The 20,457-nt window shown below is 39.8% G+C and overlaps 1 protein-coding gene and 1 pseudogene across 2 annotated transcripts; one reads left to right on the top strand and one right to left on the bottom strand.

The window, feature by feature from the left end:
• Positions 1-1,888: 1,888 nt before the first annotated feature.
• LOC144629892 (uncharacterized) lies at positions 1,889-11,120 on the bottom strand. The gene is made up of 5 exons (XM_078488138.1): positions 10,999-11,120; positions 8,970-9,103; positions 7,869-8,195; positions 6,979-7,239; positions 1,889-6,079 (listed from the first exon to the last, which is right to left on the bottom strand). Exons 2-5 carry the CDS (start codon positions 9,076-9,078, stop codon positions 1,908-1,910), a joined length of 4,869 nt encoding a protein of 1,622 aa, XP_078344264.1. The 5' UTR covers positions 9,079-9,103; positions 10,999-11,120; the 3' UTR covers positions 1,889-1,907.
• Positions 11,121-12,501: 1,381 nt separating this feature from the next.
• On the top strand, positions 12,502-19,997 carry LOC144629898 (uncharacterized; annotated as a pseudogene). Its single transcript, XR_013566430.1, has 3 exons — positions 12,502-13,435; positions 17,113-18,291; positions 19,313-19,997. The product of XR_013566430.1 is annotated as an uncharacterized LOC144629898 (transcript).
• Positions 19,998-20,457: the final 460 nt, after the last annotated feature.

Raw genomic sequence — 20,457 nt, 5'->3', positions numbered from 1 at the left:
CCTGAGAGGTCCACTAAGATGATTGAAGGCAGCGAAAAATGCAACCGCCGTTGATTCAGTAAGGGTGGACCGAAACAGGTTTTTTAAAACGATACAATATCGATATGATATTTGCCTTTTATTATCTATATCGATATCGGTATTATGACTTCATTTCTGTCCTGACGTCATTGGTATGTCACGTGATTTGTCTGAGAATTCAAAGGACAGTCCTGGCATTATAGATGTTAGCCACAAATGTTGATTTTTGGTCTTTTTGTTTCACTGTTGCATCAGCAATGTGTGGACCCTAGTGTGGCCATCAAGTAAAGGCAAGAAAAATTCAAATATTGACAAGAACACCAATATTAATAAGTTTGTTTGAGCAAAATTGCATTTTTAAATCTCAGGTGCTGACCAGAAGACCGCAGGCTCAGGTCACGTGTGCAGTATCGAAAACGTATTGAAAGTGTGATATTTTTCAAAAGTATCGATACTTTTCAAAATTGTCAAAATATCGTCGGTGTATTGAATATTTGGTATCGAACATCGGCCCATCCTTATCATTGAGCTGAGTTCGCATGTTATTAAAAGGCGCAGTATAAAGTTCTCTTTGATCCGCGGTTTTACAGTGAAAAACGGCTGAAGCGTTCAGCTTAAACTCAACTGAATAATGGAAATCATTCATTCGACCGTAACCTCCACTGAATAGTACGTCTCAAAACGTTCGGAATACATCAGCCGTTTTGAATGTGACCTTTCTTCGTCACAGCAATTGGCAAAGAACTGAAGAACTGTTCGGCAACTTCTAATGTGGTCAGAATTCAGATAAACTTAAGAAAACAGCACGGAATTCAGCCGCTTTTGAGAGTAATTCATTTTAGTTTTTCTTTGTTATTTATTTTAGAAAGCACCGCACAATCGCAGTAATGGCAAAATCTTTCCAGATCAGACATATAAATAAATTAAGCTTAAGTTTTAAGAGATAAACTCAACTTTCTTACAGATCCCGATCAAATTAGTTCACGTTCGTTTTCTCCTATTTCGGGTAATTTTTACACTATTTTTTTTTAAAAAAGAAAACGAAAAAAGTTGCTAAAACTCGGAAAAAAGGAAATTTCTTTACATGATGTATATAACGACATGTTTTTTTTTTTTTTCTCCATTTAAACTAAAAATATTTTTTTAATGGAAAAAAAAAAAAAAAAAAAAAAAAAGTTTGAGAAAAATAAAAAATAAAAAAAAATTAAAAAAATTCAATTTTTTCAAATTTGTTGTCCGTGACGTAGCTCCTTAAAAAAAAAACCCTTTGAAAACCGAGCAAGTTCGTCGGATATGTGGTATAGTGGGCTTCCGTTGTATCGATTTTACTTCATTTTGAATTTCGTTGCACTGGGTCCGCAAAATACTTAATGGCCGAGCGTCGCAGCTACAACTTAGATTGTACACCGAGAACCTCCAGGGCTGCACAAAAAAGCTGGGGTTGGTTCAACTTTTTAGATAATCACATGGCTTTGAGTTTAATTAGGAACAATATACCCGTCAAGAAAAGTTTCTAAAGATTAACGAAAATGTAATTATTGAAATGTTGAAAGTTCGCAAATTTCGAAATCCTCCGGGTGATTTTCAGCGCATTCAGGTCCTCAGTGATAAATCGAAATGCTCTTAATTTAACGGCGGCAACAACGTTTTCAAAGGTACAGTAAAGGTCTGCCAAGCTTCGTGCATGCTATAAAGCCACCGGCAAGCCGGTTTCCGTGTCTTCAGAAAGCTGAGACAGTTGCAACGGGAAGGTGTTACCGGATTAGGTGCGTCAGCCAATAATACAAATTGCCGCTTTATGTTCAACTAAAACTGTGCTTTCTTTGCCCAGAGATTGCGCCATTATTTTAGTAGCCTGATTCTACACTGGATGTCGTACGCCGTGACTACCACTCCTGATAAGGTGCCAAATGGTCGAGGAAAACAGTCAGCTTCTCTCCTCCCTCAGCAAACATGGCCCAGCAAAAAACTTTTTTGCTTGTGAATTTATGTAAAGCTCCAAGTACACCACATTCCATTATGACATTGAAGATTTCTGGACTTTGGATGAAGCTATCTATTGTTAGGCTTTTGTCGTAGACCACAAGCAACTGCAGTGGGTGGCTATTTAGAGTCCGTGTTTGAATCTTGACAATGAACTTCTGACGACTGTTACGATTGAGTTTAGGGCCCTCTCCAATTCCTTTTAAATGAGTACCAAATGTTCGAATCGGAATACGTCCTGATTCAACTAAAGGGATAGTGTCAACTGTTACCGAATAGCGACTTTTGAGGGCTAAACATAACGTCTTGTGTTTGGGTCTGTGTTTTTGTTGACACTCCTTGCAGCAATAAGAAGCGATGTGGCAATTAGAGCACTTCATAAGTCGCTCTACTTCATCCCTTGAGCGACGGCAATACGTGCAGCCGCTATAAACTCGTTCAACAACCTTTCTGGGATGATACATGCCTTCTTCGTTGTTAAGTTCATTGTTTTCGCTAAGAACGGGAGGAACTGAATAAAACTCCTTTTCTCCCAGTGGAACACCAAGAGCAGCAAGGTCTTCATCCTCAAATACGCTGCTATCAATTTGTAAGGTGCCATTCTTACATTGATACTCGAGCCAAGGACCACTGTGGTCTCGAATTATGTTCGATTCCAGAAAAACTCTTCCAGAATAATTAACACCGAGAAAAATGCCGCCACATTTATTGCCACTGAGAACATTTCCTGCTATGTGTGCTGACGTTCGCGATTTAGCGAGGATGCCCCAGAACCCATTCTCAAATATCTTGTTGTTACTGATTAACATTTGAGAATTATCGTCCAGTGAAAGACCAAAAGGCCTGTTGTGATGAATATCGTTGTTACATATGACTATCTTGTTCTTATTGTGCAGGGCAAAAATGCCTTCTCTTGCATTTTCGAAGATCTTATTGCCATCGATGACACATTCACCTGCATCTGGGCCAATCAAGATACCGTGATAACCACTGTCAAATATCCTGTTTTCAGACGCAACCAGTTCCCCACCTTCTCTTGCTTCCAAACCACCCTGATGGTTCCTGTGCACTTCACATTTTCTGACTAATAATCGAGAACCTTCACCAGCAACTAGGGCGCCACCGCCTCCACAGTTATGAATAACACAGTTTTCAATCATTGCAGAGCTTCCATTCGAAATCTGGATTCCAGGGAAACCACCAATACCAGACCTTGATTCTGAATCTCCGAACTTTCCAGTCCGATCGCACACAGGCTTACCTAAAGAGGCTGCTATACACCCTAAACCTCCGTTGCATTCTGGGTAGTCGTCACAACTTGTCTTTCCGCCTGAAATTTCACAGTGGTTCATGTGAATTGCTCCTTCCTTGCCTTCACATACCAGGGCAACATTCCCTTTAGGAAAAGTGATATTCTCAAAATAACATCCGGCGCGGGCAACTCCACACCCTTGTGTACAAATCAAAATGGTTCTGGGTCCTAGACCTACAATCTGGAGGTCCGTAAAGGTACCAAAGGAAGCTAAATTATACTCTCCTTCGTGTAATAGCATGGTTTCGTTTTCTTGTGTCGTCATCAAAGCAAACGCCAGTTGTGTTTCATTACTTATTTCTCTAGGGTGTACTGCTGAAATTTCTGGAAACATCTCACAAAACCTTTTGTCACAGCGAAGACTGGAGTCAAAATGAACCGCCACTGCCAATGCTGCCCGAGCTTGCCCTTTTAGTTGACGAGATCCACTTTTAACAAGTTCTTGGAGAGCCCAAGCTTTTCGTTGCAGTGCTTTGCTGTAATAGGGTTTCAAAGAAAGGCACTTTTGACAGTCATCTAGAGCATTCTGTGGCTGGCCTAGCTTCAAACGACAAAGGGCCCTGTTACAGAACAGTCGATAATCCCCAGACGACAAAGCAATGGCACTGGAGTAAAGATCTATTGCCTCTTTAAACTCATTCTTTTTTACTGCCAGGTTGCCTTTTTCTCTGAGCTGCTCGGCTTCCTCTTCCCTTTCATTTTGAGAGGAATCTGCTTCAGCCATTATCTTGTGTTCAGGACGAGGCTGTCTCATACAACAAGATATCAGCTTGTAGTCCCTGTCTTTCAGGGGCACATCAACGAAATACGGCGGCAAACTGGAATCTTCCCCAGCGGATGAATTTTCAAGGTATACTAAGAACTCTAGTTTCAGTTCTTGCATTGCCTGGGCCTTGACTTTGTCTTGAGAGACACTGAAAAATATCGCTGCCTCATTAAAGATACGGACAGTTTCTTCTGTGTGTAACAAAGTATGGACCGATTCTTTATGTTTTGCCGAGAAGCTGCGCAAATGCTCCTGTAAATAGGAGGCATGGGAGGCCAACTTTCCCCATAGCTGTAAAGAAGGAGGATTCTCAACACTGAAAACAGCATCTTCAACGAAACTTTCGCACACTTCTGCTGGTGAGCGCGTACTTGTTAATGCACGGTGAAGGACACGTACTGCACAAGAAAGAACGCTTAGCTCATTTTGTTCTTTCTCCACCTCACTTCGGATTACTTCTTGCACCAGACGATGAACACTGAAGGAATGCGTCCCATATCTTTGGAAAAGGGAAAACTTGGTAAGAAGAGAGACTATCTCGGCCTGGTCCCACAAATCGCTGACTGCTTCAGTATCGTCCACTTTGTTTAGCCCTTCATTGATCACCTCATAAGGAATATCGTCGGGGCCAAGAAAGGCGGACACTTTCATTACAAGAGTTGGGGTTTCTCCAAGCTCCATCTCCTTTGAGATTTCACTGATGTGATTGAAATTTAGCAGCCATGTAGTGTGGATAGCCAGTCGCTCAGGTGAGGTATTTTCTACCAGATGCCGAGCCTTCTTCTTCTTGAGGAGAAGCAGTTTTTGCTTCTTATATTCCTTCATATACTCTTTTATGGGCTGACGAACACATCGTATGTGCGCCGCGGCTTGATCGAGAGCTAAAGGAAGTCCACCAAGCTCCTTCACCAGTTCACGAATGTCACTGTCTTCATCTCTTACTGTTCCCGTTCGTATTCGTAGAAACTGCACTCCTTCTTCTTCTGTCAAGCATTTCAACTCAATGCAGAAGTTTTCTTCGATTCCCGTTTCTTCTCCGATTTCCGTCGCTTCTCTCCTTGTCGTTATGATTATATGGCCGCGCGCCGCTTGTTTCCAGTGACCAGTTAGCAGCTTACGCATGTCTGCAGACATTTCTAGCTCGTCAAGATTGTCAACGACCAAACACCACAACTTCTCACGCTTTCCTAACCAGTCGAGAGTTCTTGACAAGGAGTTAGAAAACTCTTTTTCAAGAGTGCCAATTTGGCGCGCCATGTCGCTAAGGGATATTTGAAAGAGATAGTTGTTTTCGCCCGAAATCCAAAAGATACCGCCTGGATATTCCCCCTTCTCTTTTTGTCGCCAGAGAAACTCCACAGAGAGAGATGTTTTTCCCACACCCCCCAGACCGCAAATTGCTGACTCAGCACAACAATTCTCGGTGTTTTTCAGTTGCGTGAGAATTTCTTCTAGCTCGGTTTCGCGACCACAAAAGCAAGGATTCCTTTTGGGTACTTGAAAAATTTCAACATCGGCCGTTGCATTAGCATTGCTTACTTCTAGAGCTTCAAGTCGAGAATCTAACTGATTTTGCACGATTTCTAAGGCCTCTACCTTAGAGGTTAAATTACCCTGTTCATCTTTTAAAGACCTTACAGTTGTCTCTAGGTCACTTTGCCTTTCCCCTAACAAGGCAATGCTTTCTTCATTCTCATCTTGGCGTTTTTCCATTTTGGTTAAATTGCTAGAAATATCTTCAATTGCACCCGAGAAAGCCTCGTTTTTCTCTAATTGTTCCTTTCGCTCTGCCTCCATTCGACTCTCGATGTCAGTTATACGCTTATCAAATTTATTAATTTCATCTGTGACATCTTGAAGGGCTTCATTTATCTTCTTGGCTTCATCAGCACTAGAGTTCTTGATGGCCTCCGCCTCTTGTTTTAGGTTAGTAACCTCGTCGCTAACAAGTTTCATCAAGTCCTTATCCACTGGGCATCCCATGCACAGTCTCAAGCCTGTCAAGGAAAAATATAGATACACTTGATACTAATGGCCTTCAAAAGATCCGTTAAGGAATAATAATAATAATAATGATAATAATAATAATAATAATAATAATAATAATAATAATAATAATAATAATAATAATAATGGTGATTCCACGAGGTGGCTCTTATTACATCGCCATATACTAAACTAATAACTGCAATTAAGTATATACATTTAGTAAAAATTTAGTTAAGACAATAAAAAGAAAAAGAAAAGACATTGAATCGTTGAAAGATCCTTTTCTTGATACTAAAGGAGCAATAATTCCACTTTGATATCACTAGTTTATACAACTTTGTTTCATCAATCTGGTTTTGTTAATTAAGAGAACCCCTCACAGCCGTTACAGCTGCGAGGAAGACAATTTTTAACATACGGACAACAAGTGAAAGTAGCATATTTACTTTCTATGGGTGAAAAATAAGAAATAACTTATAGGAAAAATAAAACTGGAACTATTTTGTGAAAGCGTCAGATAAAATTAATCAATTACGTTTTGGGCTTTATCAGGTTGATAACTTTCTCAAAGCCCGTTTTATGTATCTGGCGCTCGTTTATCGCGACTTCGTCGCTTGTTATCACAAGGGTCGACTTGTGGCAGGTCTAAAAAGTGTTATGCTCTGTATTCTGGCGCTCGTTTATTGCGACTTCGTCTCTTGTTATCACAAGGGTCGACTTGTGGCAAGTCTAAAAAGTGTTATGCTCTGTATTCTGGCGCTCGTTTATTGCGACTTCGTCTCTTGAGATCACAAGGGTCGACTTGTGGCAAGTCTAAAAAGTGTTATGCTCTGTATTCTCCGAATAGGATATCGGTTAAATGACCGGTGACTAGCAAGTGAAAGAGAAAACCTACACATCTACTAACCCTTAGTTTCCCAGTCACGAAGGTCGTCAACTTCCTTATCTACATTAGCTTTTGGAAGCCCCAGTGAACGAACCAATGTTTCCATGAGCTGAAAACAGTTGATGAATTCCAGATCGGTCCAGTGGTCAAAGTTGCAATGGCCCCACTCATTTCTCACTTTAGAGCGTACATCCTTAGCATTGTTTTGAATGCGGGCATGAAAAACAGACGCGTTTGCCAGTATCCCTAACACTGCTGACATGTCGCACGTGTTATCAAATCCTGCAATAACAGTAAGTATGCATGTTAAGTATTGTTTTTTTTTTACTTATTTAGCAGACGCTGGTTGAGCCATTTAGTCTACAACCCCTTAAAACACTGATATGAAGTCAGGTAGCTAGTCATGGCGATAAAAAAGCTGAGCATGCACTGTGGCTAAGCGGAAACTATCCTGACTGATAATACAATTCTACCAAACTAGTTTTGTATGAAATTTATGGATCAAGTAAGGAAAACTGCACGTTGACATATGAGGACTAATTAAGGGCCTTCAGAGATCTGCATGTTTGAGAGCTACTACTTGTGGTTTTAAACGGAGCAAGTGATTGAACCAAGCTGGGTATTTTCTTGTGGTCAACAGAATTTAGTTACAGGCAAAATTTGCAATCACTTGGATAAAGATTTTCTCAGGTTGACAGCTTTAGTCCTTCATGTAGGACAGTCCTCTCCACATTTTGTAGTAAGTAGCTGAGAGTATTTCTTGAGAAACTAAACCGAGACAGAACAACAAGTTGGTGGTAAAAATAAAAAATATTTAGCTAGTAACAGAGTTGTTTACAGGAAGCAAGAATTGCCTCTCACAGGAAGATTCCGCTTGTCTGGAAAGGAAAGGAAATAACATATTTTCTCACCTGTAAACTTAGCCATTTTCGGTTCAAGGTAAAGTTTAGCCAAGTCAACATCTGTGGTAACTCTGTAATCATACAAACGTTCCTTTTTCTTATGCGTGCCCCAGTTGTTGTTGATGCTGCCATAGTTTAACATGAAAGTGCCATCATGAGTCAAGTGTGGACCCTTGAACACTTGAGTGTCAATTCTATTCGAACTCTTTAGTGATGTATAGTGTTTGGATATTTCTCGTCCAGCAAAATCGCGCAGGACTGGTAAGAGAAGCCTGTTCAAGCAAATGCCAATCACAACCCATCTCTTCTGGTTATCTGTAAGGTCAAAGCTGCTGACTGTAATAATAACAGGAATAGGAGATTGAGTGCAAAGACCTAGCTAGCAGACAACTGGCGGGGGTGGAATCACCAGAAAAAAAGAAAAACCTTGCCTTGGATTTACCAATTCTAGTATTATGTGGTGTTTGAATCCATTTGCAAAAACCAACCCAACTTGGAAACATCAGATTACTTTTTGAGCGCCAAGTCCTGTGCTTAGCATTTCACGACAGCATTTTGCAAGTCACAAAATGCAACGGCAGGGTTTCAAAGGGGGAGGCAGGGGCGGATCCAGGATTTCAAAAGGGGGGTGGATGGCAGACCATTAGGGCCTAACCCTAACCCTAAACCTAAGTGGCGGCAGACGGCGAAACGTGGCGTAACAACAACTAGATATGAGCGAGAGCTAATTTTTCTTTATTTATTTATTTATTTATTTTCTACTTCAAATAAAGTGACATTTCGAATTTTTTTTACTGAAAATTGGGGGGTGGATATCCACCCTATCCATCCCCCCTGTATCCGCCCCTGGGAGGGGGTGTGGCTGGAGCCTGAGAGTCTTGAAATGTTTGCCATGGGAAATGGAGCCCCATCATTTTGTTGTTTGGAGCCCTTTGTTGAGACAACATTTGGAGCCTTGACAAGATTTGCCACAGAGCCAAGAGGCTCATTGTTTTGCCCATCTTTTTTAAGCTTAGAGTCCAGGAGACCTAAACCCCTTTGGAACCATGCAGTAATGTCCTGATCCTGTATACACATGTGAGCCTTTATGCCAGGACGTCTATTACTTACCAGGTCCGGCGGCAGCTGAGGAAGCAGACAGAACTATGGGTACAGCAGGAGCTCCTGGAAGTGTTGTTGGCATACGTAAAATTTTACTTGTACTTGAGCCAGTTGCCATGGCAACCTAGAAAATAACACCTTTACTGAGAAAAACGTTACTACCTAGACAAAACCGTAAGGGTGGATCCCCATCTGTCTGTACACTTGTGGTACACCATCCAGCATTTTGTTGTTATAAGGTCAAACAAACTTTTCACAGAAAGCTTTATAAACTGATCCCAGCCAATCAGGTTGCTTTTCAACACCTTCCAATGGGGAGGGGGACAGGTTTATTATTGGGGGGTTGGGAACCCTGGTTATAAGTTCTCTTCTGCTTATTACCCCCATCAATTACAGCCTCATTTGTCTGTTAACAAAGAATATGTATAATCCAGGTTTCCCCTGCTCTCCCTCCAATATGCCATTCCAGACCCAAAACATCTATGAAATGGTATAAACCAGGGGGAGGGGGGACACTCCAATAGTAAATAGATGAGGACGCTCATTGTTTTGCTTAGGGGTGTACATTGCATGGTGGATTTTTGTCTCACTTAGGGTGCTCATGACAGATAACATTAATACTTTTAGACATATATGCATTGAGGTCTTCTTTAGGGTTGTACATGAAAAAAAAAAAATAAGAAAAGCTGTTAAACTTTGTTTGCAGGCTAGACCAATATTATATCTTTTAGGGGGTGAAGATAAAAAATGCTTGAGCCACACCCAGATTGTTCAGCCCTTTAGGAGTTTAATTCAAATTTGCAAACAATTTTCCTCATCCCTTTCATAAATTATGGGAGTCCCCCACCCCCACCCCCGGGGCTTATAACTAAGATTTTACAGTACTTCTGTCACATGCACCTCCACAAAAAAGTAAGAAAACAATGATGTTCATGTGTTGTCTTGGCTTACTTTTTGGGTAGGGCATAGATTTTGACTATTTTGCTCTGAAATAGGGCAAAGTTTGTGCACTCTGGTCAGCAAGTAGGTATTATTTTTGGAACAAACTATATTTTATCCCGGGGGGGGTACTCCATATAACGGCCTATACGGGGAGGCTCCGCCCGAAAGGGGTACCTTTTTCAGGCTTCAGGTATATAAAAGGGTAGCGATTTCACAAGTTTAGGTATATGAAAGGGTATGAAAATCCGTCATTTAGGCTTTTTAAAAGGCCTGTAATTGAAATATTTCGAACAGACCCACTTTATGGCTGTATTATTTTAATTTATTAAGCGCTGCATGAAAATGACAAGAAAACGTCCTGTTCTAAAGCTATGTCACCTCTTTTAGGTATATGAAAGGGGTACCTTTTTTCAGTAAAAGGTATACGAAAGGGGTACAATTTCTGTCAAAATGGTATATAAAAGGGTAAGGGGTAAGAGCTTGGGGCGGAGCCTCCCCGTGTAAAACTTTTTTGAGTGCCCCCCCCCCCCCCGGGTATTTTATGATATTTGTTATTATTCATCCCCATGATGAGTTTGATTTAAATGACAGATTTGAAGCCCTTGTGAAATGTTAACACAACCAAAACAGTTCCTGGGTACAATCGAGTCAAACAGGGTATGGATTTTGGGGTCAGGTTTGAAATTAAGTAAGGAAAATTGCATACTTTCGTCTGATATAGGGTAAAGTAAGGGTTTCAGGAAGCATGTTGCCCCAAAATCTTCAAAGAGTTTTAAAAAACCCTTGTTTAATAAACTCCGGGCTCAAATAAACAACAGGATTCAAATAAACGCTGAGGTCCGCCATTTTGACTGCTTCGATCCGGAACTCATGTTTTGTGTTGAATTAACGCCTCTTTATAGACATAGAATAAGCTAAAAGCGTTACGTTCGTTTCACTCACGAAGACAGAGGTCAAATTAAATCTGTAGACGCGAAGTACACTATCTAGTGAATGAAATAATGTGCATTTCCATATCTTGCACCGCATTGTATTCTGCTCGTGCGACACTCCGTCCACGACTACAACGACCAGTTCTTATATTTAGCTTACTTACCTCTCTTTTAAAATGTCTGACAGAACAAAAAGAATGACTCAGTTGTTAACCACGTTTTAAACCAGTAAATTCTTCATCGCATCACGAGAAAATAGTTTTTAACAGCGACATAATGGACGAATCAGCCTCGTCCCCAGTCGTCCCCGGCGAATTTGGATGTGACGTCACCCGTCAAGCTTGTCGGGAAAGTTCGCCTAGGACTATCGCGCTCGGTTCCAGTCCTCCTGCGCTCACTCGCATAGCGCGGTATGGCCTGGGGACGAGGCTGTGGACGAATATCGGCCCAACTGAATTTTCCCATTTCGAAGAACTCCAATGGCGGATTCCAGGAAAAATGGAAATGTAGGAATATGTGAGGAGTGACGGCTAAATTGAAGAGTGGAATGAATGTTTTTTGCATCGCAGAGCGCGACATTTTGAGGAACATTTGCTACAAATTAATTTTGAAAAATAAATTAATTGATTGATGATTTATAAAAGGGCTTGTTGGTGAAACAGTCCTAGAAAAATATGACAAAGAGAGGCGGCTGCCAACAAGCCTCAAGTAGGAGTCCTAAAACATTTGTTTACAAATCAGTTTCGCCCATTTATTTCAGTATGTTTTGGATAAACATACATACTAATTAAAAATAAATTTGTTCGTTTCACGAATAACGGTTTCATTCTAGTAAAGGGTTTAGATCAAATCTGAGTGCAGTTCTGTTCATGTTTGTTTGTAATTATTTGTCTTCGCATCTACGTAGCCAGTATAAAGTCGGAGGAGAATTGTTTCTATTTACTTTATCGCATGCAATTGATAACCGACGAGGTTTCTTTCTTTATTTCTTTTATGTGAAAAAAATATTTTCTGATATTTGTGCAAACGAGTTGGCCATACGAGACACTTGACATTCCACCGTTCAATCCCGGATATTCTCCATCAATCCAGGCCTTGTTCCTGACATTACTCCGTTTCTCGGAAAACCTTCCGCTTCTTCGAGGAAAAGAAAATCGTCATCTTGAACATTTTTGTGCTTTTATCGTTCGTTGCAAACATTAGAAAGCGAACAGTCTGATTATAAATAGCTGGATTCTATCCTCCGTCCTCCGTGAAGTAGTAATTCGTACTCTTGGTTTGCCTTGCAAAGACAAGACCAATAGGGGTCGGGTGTGGAAGGATCATACAACAGTAGGTGTGCGTCTCGGCTCGTCGGTCGCAAATTTAATATGGTATGGTTGTTTACCATTATTTTAAAAATCTCTCTGACACAGGGTATGGAACTTTCCTTTTTTTTTATATTTTGTATCATCTTCGCAAATACGCAAAGATGACAACAATCAGCCATTCCTGGAAAGCCCGGAAGTTTGAAGTGAGCTTACAGTGGGGGGGGGGGGGGGGGAGGGGGTGCTTGGATTGGTCGTTTACATGAATTTGGGGAAATATGTTCCCCAACATTAAAAGCAAAAAAAAAAATGCTCAGTCTAGGATGCTGATCACAGGCTACTGTGGCTCGATCCTGAGAGTATACAATAGGCAGAAAGACATAATAATTGCTTTCCTTAAGTTTCTTTTTGTTGGGTGGGGAGGTGAGGTTTAGCCTTGCGAGCCTGCCATACTTATCAGCGGCAGGAGCACCACATTTTATTTTCGTTTTCGCGAGGAAGAGTTCCGTGGACTGGCTTTTGATCGATCATGGATTTTTTCACCAACGCTGACCTCAATGTGGGACAATATTACAAACAGTCGTATGGCTCAGTCGAAGATTTAATCACCCAAGCCAAGAATGGTAATATCACTGCCCAAGGAGACCTCGGCATGGCTTATGCTGAGGGTGTCGAGGATTTTGTGGCGAAGGACTCTGAGAAAGCAATTGGATGGTTGAACACTGCTGTAGAAAATGGTTATGTTCTTCCTTTTATCGTTGAAAAACTTGGTGAATTATATGATCTGAAAGGTACACCACAATACCAGAGGAAGGCGTACGAGATGTATCACAGGGCAGCAAAATTGGGAAGTGCCGATGCACAACTCAATTTAGCAGAAATGTATCGATGTGGCGTTAAAGGAGTTGTAAACGAAGACATAAAAGAAGCGTTTGAATGGTACAAAAAAGCCTCTGACGAAAGTGCAGCTGATGACAGTACAGAGGTTGGAGCAGTCGGTCGACTTGTTGCTGGAACATTTAAAAAAATGGGAAACGTACTCGGTGGTGCAAGACAAAAGGCTTTGACATTTCTGTACAAGTACTATCTTGAGGGGGAGTGCCCAGAGGGTCGACCACAACCAACCAAAGCTGTTTATTATTTGACCAGAGCGGCTGAACTGGGCGAAACAGTGGCACAGCTAAAGCTAGGTCAAATATATTTGACTGGAAGTTGCGAGCAAATCAAAGATGTTAGAAAGGCAAGGCGATGGTTGGAGAAAGCGTCTGCTGGTGGTGACGTCAATGCGAAACAGGTACATGTCCTATGTAGCTTATGGTGGCTGTTATATTGTGGTTTAATATTTCCAATAACAAAGGACACAGGGCCAATAGCTTTCAAGGCTGGGAACTGAGAGAGGCACTGTGAGAGTGGAGAGAGGCACTGTGAGAGTAAAGTGTCTTGCCCAAGAACACAACGCAGCGCCCCGGCCAGGCCTCGAACCCAGGCCGTTCGAAACGGAGTCGAGAGGGCTAACCATTAAGGTATCAGTGTACCCCAAATGACCATCATGCGTTGGAGCTGCCTTACCGTCTGGTAATTAACGCAAACCCCAACAAAGTATATATTTTCTGAAAGCTTAGGAATTGTACATTACGGAGATATATTTATTTTAAGTAAAAATAATAATGTTATCCAAAGAGAGCGTGTTATTTCCAAAAATACCGAGGCTCATAAATCGGGTTCGTTTCCGGACAAATTTGAGTGGGAAAAAGCGATTAGCATCGCTATGTGTTCTTCACACATTTCTCTAAGAAACTGTGTCGGGGAATATTGATTACTTGTCTGGTTTGTTTTTGACACGCAGATAAACTTTAAGAGTGTAAGGAACAACTATTGTCTGCGTTTAAACAGCCATAACTTTTGAAAGAAGAAAAAAGTTAAAATTCACCGACACAGTTTTGTTGCTCAATTATCGGGCAACATTCTTGCCCAATTTCAGCGAAAATTGTTGAAACCCCATTGAAAACGAACTTAAAATGTGCGCCTCTCTCTTCGAAACTTTGTTTACGAGATACGAAAGAAAATGTGTTTTGGGGCGTGCTTCCGCTTTAATGAGATTAATTACACAAGACGTGTGAAAATGATCACGCGTTGAGCGATAGAATGAAGGTTCATTTTACTTTAACAATAGAACTTGTTCAAAGCGGTGTCAAATGTTGCTTCTGGTCGGAAACAGTCTGTTGCATAATTTTATTTCTACAGCTCGCTTTATAACAATTTTCGTCTTAGTGCAACAGTTTTAGAAATGTTAAATCTAGAACAACAAAAACATGGAGTCGCAAGTAAGCCAAGGAACTGGTTGTGATGCCGGGTCGTGGCGTTACGTACCGTCGTTACCGCTTCAAGTGGCGAAAAATAATTCGCTGTCGCTATCTACTAGTAAATCAGCCCAATCTTTTGCTTTTTTCCGTTGTTGCAGCATTCTTTGAACATGAGAAAGGAATGGGAAAATGTTTCTTCTTTCACGTCTAAAAAACTACGCATTTTGTCAGCGAAAAACACCCAAAGCATCTCGTCGAAAAACCAAGAACTGTGATATAAAATCACGCAACGGTAGATCGCCGCGCTCCTTAAGACAACCTGTTGACAGCTAAAAATATCAAATAATTAATGGCAAGAAAAGTTTTTCGTTCATAACTTTGTGTAGAGTCAATCTTTTTCTATGCTCTTTTTTTTGAATGAAAGGTCTTAATGAGATCTACCTGAAAATAACAAAATATATTTTTCTTAAAAATAGGCAATTTTGGGGTACACTGATACCTTAAGGCCACCGCGCCTCCCACGATACTGACATGGACATAACAAAATAGAAAGATCAGCTTTTTCCTTTTGTCATTCCAGGCGTAGTCAATCGATAAACCGATAATCGATAAGAATCAATAGCAATAGATTGATATCGATTTCCGATACCACTCGATAGGAATCGAAAAAGAAAAAAAGTTGTGAGTTCGATTAATATCGATTTAAGATGGAAATCGAGGATTGGTTTATCAATTGTTATTGATTGTTGTAAAATTCATTAATAATTCACGAGGGGGGAAACCAGTCCCAGCACAGTATTCAGATCACATGTACACAACTGTAAACCCCAATACAAATCAGACAAAAGAATTAACTTTTGATACAAACTCCTGCTCAGCTAATAAGTATTCATTAACTTTTGATACAGATCTCTACTGATTCGCATAACAATACTTTACATTCAATTTATTGTTTTCATTTCACAAGTAGAATAAAATATTCGCGTCCGATCTGTATGGGCGTTTACAATGGCTCGCCTAGCGGCTCGCCATTGTAAACGCCCATACAGATCTCCCGCTCTTATTTTATCTACTACTTATCGATTTGTATTGGAAGTTATTTATGTCAATTTCTTCATGTTAAACATGGACACGATGTTGTTTTATTGTTTTATTGAGTCCTTCAATCGTGGATATGTAATGCAAATATTACCAAGCTTGTACTAAAACTGACAAGAACAAATATATCGATACTTCAGCGCAATTCAAAATTAAAAGAAGAAGTTGCAGCCATAAGAAGCGGTGTGCAACCCTCTAGTCTCGCTATTAACTATAGAAACACCATTATTAAAATACATTGTATGAAGCAAAAAGATGGAAGTGTTTGGGAGGGCTACAATGTCTGTGCATATATAGGATCGAGTTGAACTTTCAACTACGCAAGAACGCCATAATGGATATGCAATCAAACGGCCCCCTGAGCGCTGCCTTGGTTGAATGGACTATAAAAAATATTTTAAAACCCCAAACCAAGAGAATCTTGATGAACATTCTGCATGGACCCCAGACTGGACTTCGGCAGGACTAGATGCTGAATTAATGAAATGTTTTACCATTTGAACGCCAGTCTCGTATTGTTTTACCAAATAGTAATGCCATAAAATTATGTTTAAAACGAGTACACCTCCAGAGGCTCCTTGGGATTGTGATTGTCATCGATAACTGTTGATTGCTATCGATTTTTATCCATTTTCTCAATCGATAACAATCTATAATACTTTTTATCTGTGAGTTCAATTGTTATATTGATTACCGATTTCAATCGATATCAATCGGTGATTGATATCGAGAGATATCAATTGACTATATGCCTGGTGTCATTATGTTCCTACTATGTTGTTATTTTGTGTTTTTCTTTTTGTCAGTTGACCCTAATAATCCACCAGTACACATTTTAATATAATCCTTGGTGGAAAGTGGCTCTGTGGGAGTTAAGTGTCAGTCCCTGGGGGGGGGGGGGGGGTACTCCCTATAACGGCCTATGTGGAGAGGCTCTGCCCAAAAAGGGTATGATTTTCATGCTTCAGATACATAAAAGGGTAAGGGTTTCAAAAGTTTAGGTAAATAAAAGGGTAAGGAAATCTGCCATTTTTGTGTTGTTCCACAAAATATTCATACCCCTCTCACTGAAGGTTTTTTTGGTTTTAATACCCCCACCCCTCTGGAAATTCCAGTTGACCCCCATACTTTCCTTAAAAACATTTGGCTTTTGAGATCAGACCCCCCATCCCCTTGGAATTTCCAATGACCTTCCATCGGGTGGGTATGGATATTTTTTGGAACTGCACATTTAGGTATTTAAAAGGGCCTTAAATTAAAATATTTCAAACAGACACACCTTACGGCTGTATCATTTTTATTTATTAAACGCTACACAAAAATGGGAATAAGACTTCCGGTTTTAGGTATATGTCAGTGCTCAAGAGCATGATTTACACAGGACAGGCTTCAAACCAAATTCATTGGTTTTGTTTGTTAACTACTGACAGTCAAGTTAAAACAATCAAAGTAACTTAAGTCACAATGTTTTTTAATTATTTACTGTAGTTATTATTATTATGCCATATCAAAGTACAATTAGACTAAATGATAAATGTAAAGCATATATATTAAACTTTGTTTTTTTTAGCTTCTTCAGCAGTGCAAACAGAATGATGATGCACAGCATGATGCTTCAGAAGTCAGTGAGGAGGCCTTCACTCAGTCATTTGCTATCATGGGCGAGAAATTAAAACAGCGAACCAAGGCCAAAGTACACCCGTTTGCCATTTCTCAACCTGTTGCTTTTTCAGAAGAAATCTTAAGTCAGTTTAATTGGTCCCCAACAGCAAGATATTACCTTCAAGCTTACAAGCTGGTGAAAGAAGGCCTTGAAATTCTTTATAAAAGTAACTTTACTGATGAAAGAGGAATTTCTCTTATAGCACATGGATACTTGACCGAGAATTCTATACTTCAAGCATTTCCCCAGATACAACATTTTCTGTTACCCAACATTCTTCAGCTCTGTGAGAAAAATTTATTTAAAAATCCTTGCTTCTTTGAAGGTTTTTTTTTGTCTTTTGCTTTGCGTGGTTATGAATCAGCAGGAAAATTTTCTGTAGAGAAAAATTCCAAAGGTGACAGCAAAACACTCATGGCCATAAAAAACTTAATCCATTTTATCCAAAAGGCTGAACCTAATAGCCCTCCTTCTGAAGATCCCTACGAGTTTGATTTCAATTTACACCATTGCAGAAGCTACTGAGGAAGCAGCTGCTGAAGCTTTTGAGAATTCCCTCAAATGCTGCCCATCTTACTTTGAGTCCAAAAGGGGACTAGGATATTCCTTGATGGAGCTATATGCTTCCAAATACTGTTCAGAAAGAAAGGATTCTAGCCAAGATGAACCAACAGAATTGTTCAGAGCTAAAAAACCAAAAGCATGTGATAAAGAAATTTCCAAATATGCATCCTGGACTGCTGAAGAGTTAAGAGGGAGTGCTGTGAAAATTTTGAAGGAGTTTCTCGTTGAGGCCCCCTCTTGTTACAAAACATACCCAAATGTCTGTTATTATCTTGCAAAGCTTGCTGAAGATATGCAGGAGTTCAAAGAGTTTTATGAACTTGGCCAGGACGCAGAAGAAAAGAGACTTCCTTTCTTTGGTCCTTTTAATCATCCACTAAAAGATTTGATGACCCCACGGTATCAGTTATTTGCCAATTTAAGGAAAACTGTTGGGTGTGGCAACAGTGCTTGCGTCAAGAAACTTAAGGAGAGTGATTTGAAATCCTGTGGCGGGTGTAAGAAACAAAAATACTGCAGCAAGTAAGTAGAACTGAAAGGTTAATTTCAATGTTGTGCATTGTTTCTCCATATTTACAGTGCATATGCAAAGGCAGACATATACATGGAAGTATTTCACAGAGACAAATAGTCATTAATACAGTGGAACCCCGATATAACGATCCTCGATATAACGATATCCCCGGTATAACGATGAATATGCTATGTCCCGGCAAAAGTTACAGTAAAATGTATGGAACAGAACCCCGATATAACGATCTTCGATATAACGATATTCCCGATATAACGATGAGAATTTAGCGGACCGAGCGTAAAATCTTCCCCGATATAACGATATTACAGTATCAGTACTATAAAAATTGAATTTAATATAATTCGAGTACAGTAATCTGTAACGTTTCTGTCAACAGCTTGCAGTCTCTCAATTTCAGTATCTTTGACTCCTTTTTGTGACCAAACGTATACGTTGCCGTGATTTCAAGGCTGATGCCTTTGTTTCTGAGTTTTCCTGTAACTTTAATTATTTGATACTCATAACAAGTTTAATTAAATAATATGCAGTAAAAAAGTACATTTTAATATTACCCCGATATAACGATATTTTCGGCTATTTTACGGCCATATCGTTATGTCGGGAGTCTCGATATAACGATACCTCTATATAACGATATAATTTCACTGCTCCCTTGGCATATCGTTATATCGGGGTTGCACTGTATTGAAGATATTACCCTTGGGTTACAACTGTGGAGTGTCTTCAGGGCAGGGCTGGTACGGACTTACTCAGCACTGAAAACTTAGACCTTAGTGATTGCAGGTCACTTTCTTCTGGGTTTCAACCTCGTGCAGATCTGCTTTCTACATGAATTAAGCTTCATTGTTTGTTCTCACCTTCAGTTGCTGCAGGTTTTAGTTGTCTACTTACAATAAATCCAAAAAGTGTACTATAAAAGAGTTGAATTAAGTAGAAATGGTACAATTAAAAGCATCAGTTTTAACTAATAGTTTGGCTAACATTTTTACTCTTTCACTGTTTCTGCAGAGACTGCCAAAAAGCAGATTGGAAAAATCACAAAGCTGCTTGCACTTCTTTCAAAGGACCCAAGACAAAGAATGGACGTACCTAAAATCAAATTATCTAAAAGTTAACATACAGTAGAACCTTGATAACTCGAACTCCCCCGCTCACTCGAAAGGAGTTCCATTTCCCTTCGATTTGACCCCCCTTTTCGGTCAGTTTTACTCGGTTAACTCGAAATACCCGCTAACTCGAGCTAAATTTTGTTTGCCTGAATCAAAATCGGGGTCAAATTTATCCTGATACTGTACTCTATACGAAGTGCTGAATAAACAAAGAAACCATCAATTAGTAACGAGGCAAATTCAATTGACCCCGATAACTCGAAACTCCGCTAACTCGAACTTCAACTTCTAACTTCATTTCTCTTCAAAGTTCCAGTAACCGGGGTTCTACTGTACTTCTACTTGAGGAACTGTACTCCCGCCGTATTATTATTTATCAAGAAAACCTTAGCTTTACGTTTTAGTCCTTTTAATAAACACTGTTATCAAGCCATTCTATAGCGTGTCTCACCTGCAAGGTATTGCATGGTTAAAGAAACCGATTCCCATAAGAATCGCTAATAAATGTTTCAATATTTAAATAAAAGCCCTCTAAGAGGTCATGTGGTAACTATCTTTAGTAAATAAGAACGACAACGATGACAGGGGAGTTGTCTCTAGGTTTATTGGAGAGTAACTTATTGGTACTTAATTTCGCGATTTTGAGGAGACAGTATTTACCGATATTATTTTCGCGATTTGGACAAAAAACGTTTAAAGGTTGAAAATATGGCAAAAACGTTAAAAAGTACGTTTCGTGGATCTTCATTTCTACAATGCACTCTAGTAAGCCTGTTTACTTTTTGTATTTGTATGGGAAAAACAAACTTGACTTAAAATTAATATGGTTATGAATTAAATCAACGGGTGGCCTAGTGGTTAGAATTGCCGCCCGTGATGCGTTTCACTTCGGGTTAGACTTCACAACCCCCGTTTCTTTTTTGAAACATTTTCTTTTGCTTATTTTCTTTTTCTAAGTGTCTAGTGCAATTATTACATTAAGCTTTGCGTGCAAGTCCTGAAAACTCCATATCAAGTTCATAGTTTGGGTTAAATTTCGTGCTG

The sequence above is a fragment of the Oculina patagonica genome, chromosome 11 (assembly GCF_052425735.1).
Source record: "Oculina patagonica isolate OP01 chromosome 11, crgOcupat, whole genome shotgun sequence".
Lineage (NCBI taxonomy): Eukaryota > Metazoa > Cnidaria > Anthozoa > Scleractinia > Oculinidae > Oculina > Oculina patagonica.
Note: the sequence above shows the minus strand (reverse complement) of the source record. Positions and strands in the feature narration are given on the sequence as shown.

What these genes read in the sequence shown, in the direction of transcription:
- LOC144629892 (XM_078488138.1), bottom strand. Translation starts at nt 9,078, where the DNA reads ATGGCAACTGGCTCAAGTACAAGTAAAATTTTACGTATGCCAACAACA. An exon ending in GAAAATGGCTAAGTTTACAG is followed by an intron (nt 7,240 to 7,868) that starts GTGAGAAAATAT and finishes CTGTTATTGCAG; the next exon opens with GATTTGATAACACGTGCGAC. An exon ending in TCGTGACTGGGAAACTAAGG is followed by an intron (nt 6,080 to 6,978) that starts GTTAGTAGATGT and finishes TTTCCTTGACAG; the next exon opens with GCTTGAGACTGTGCATGGGA.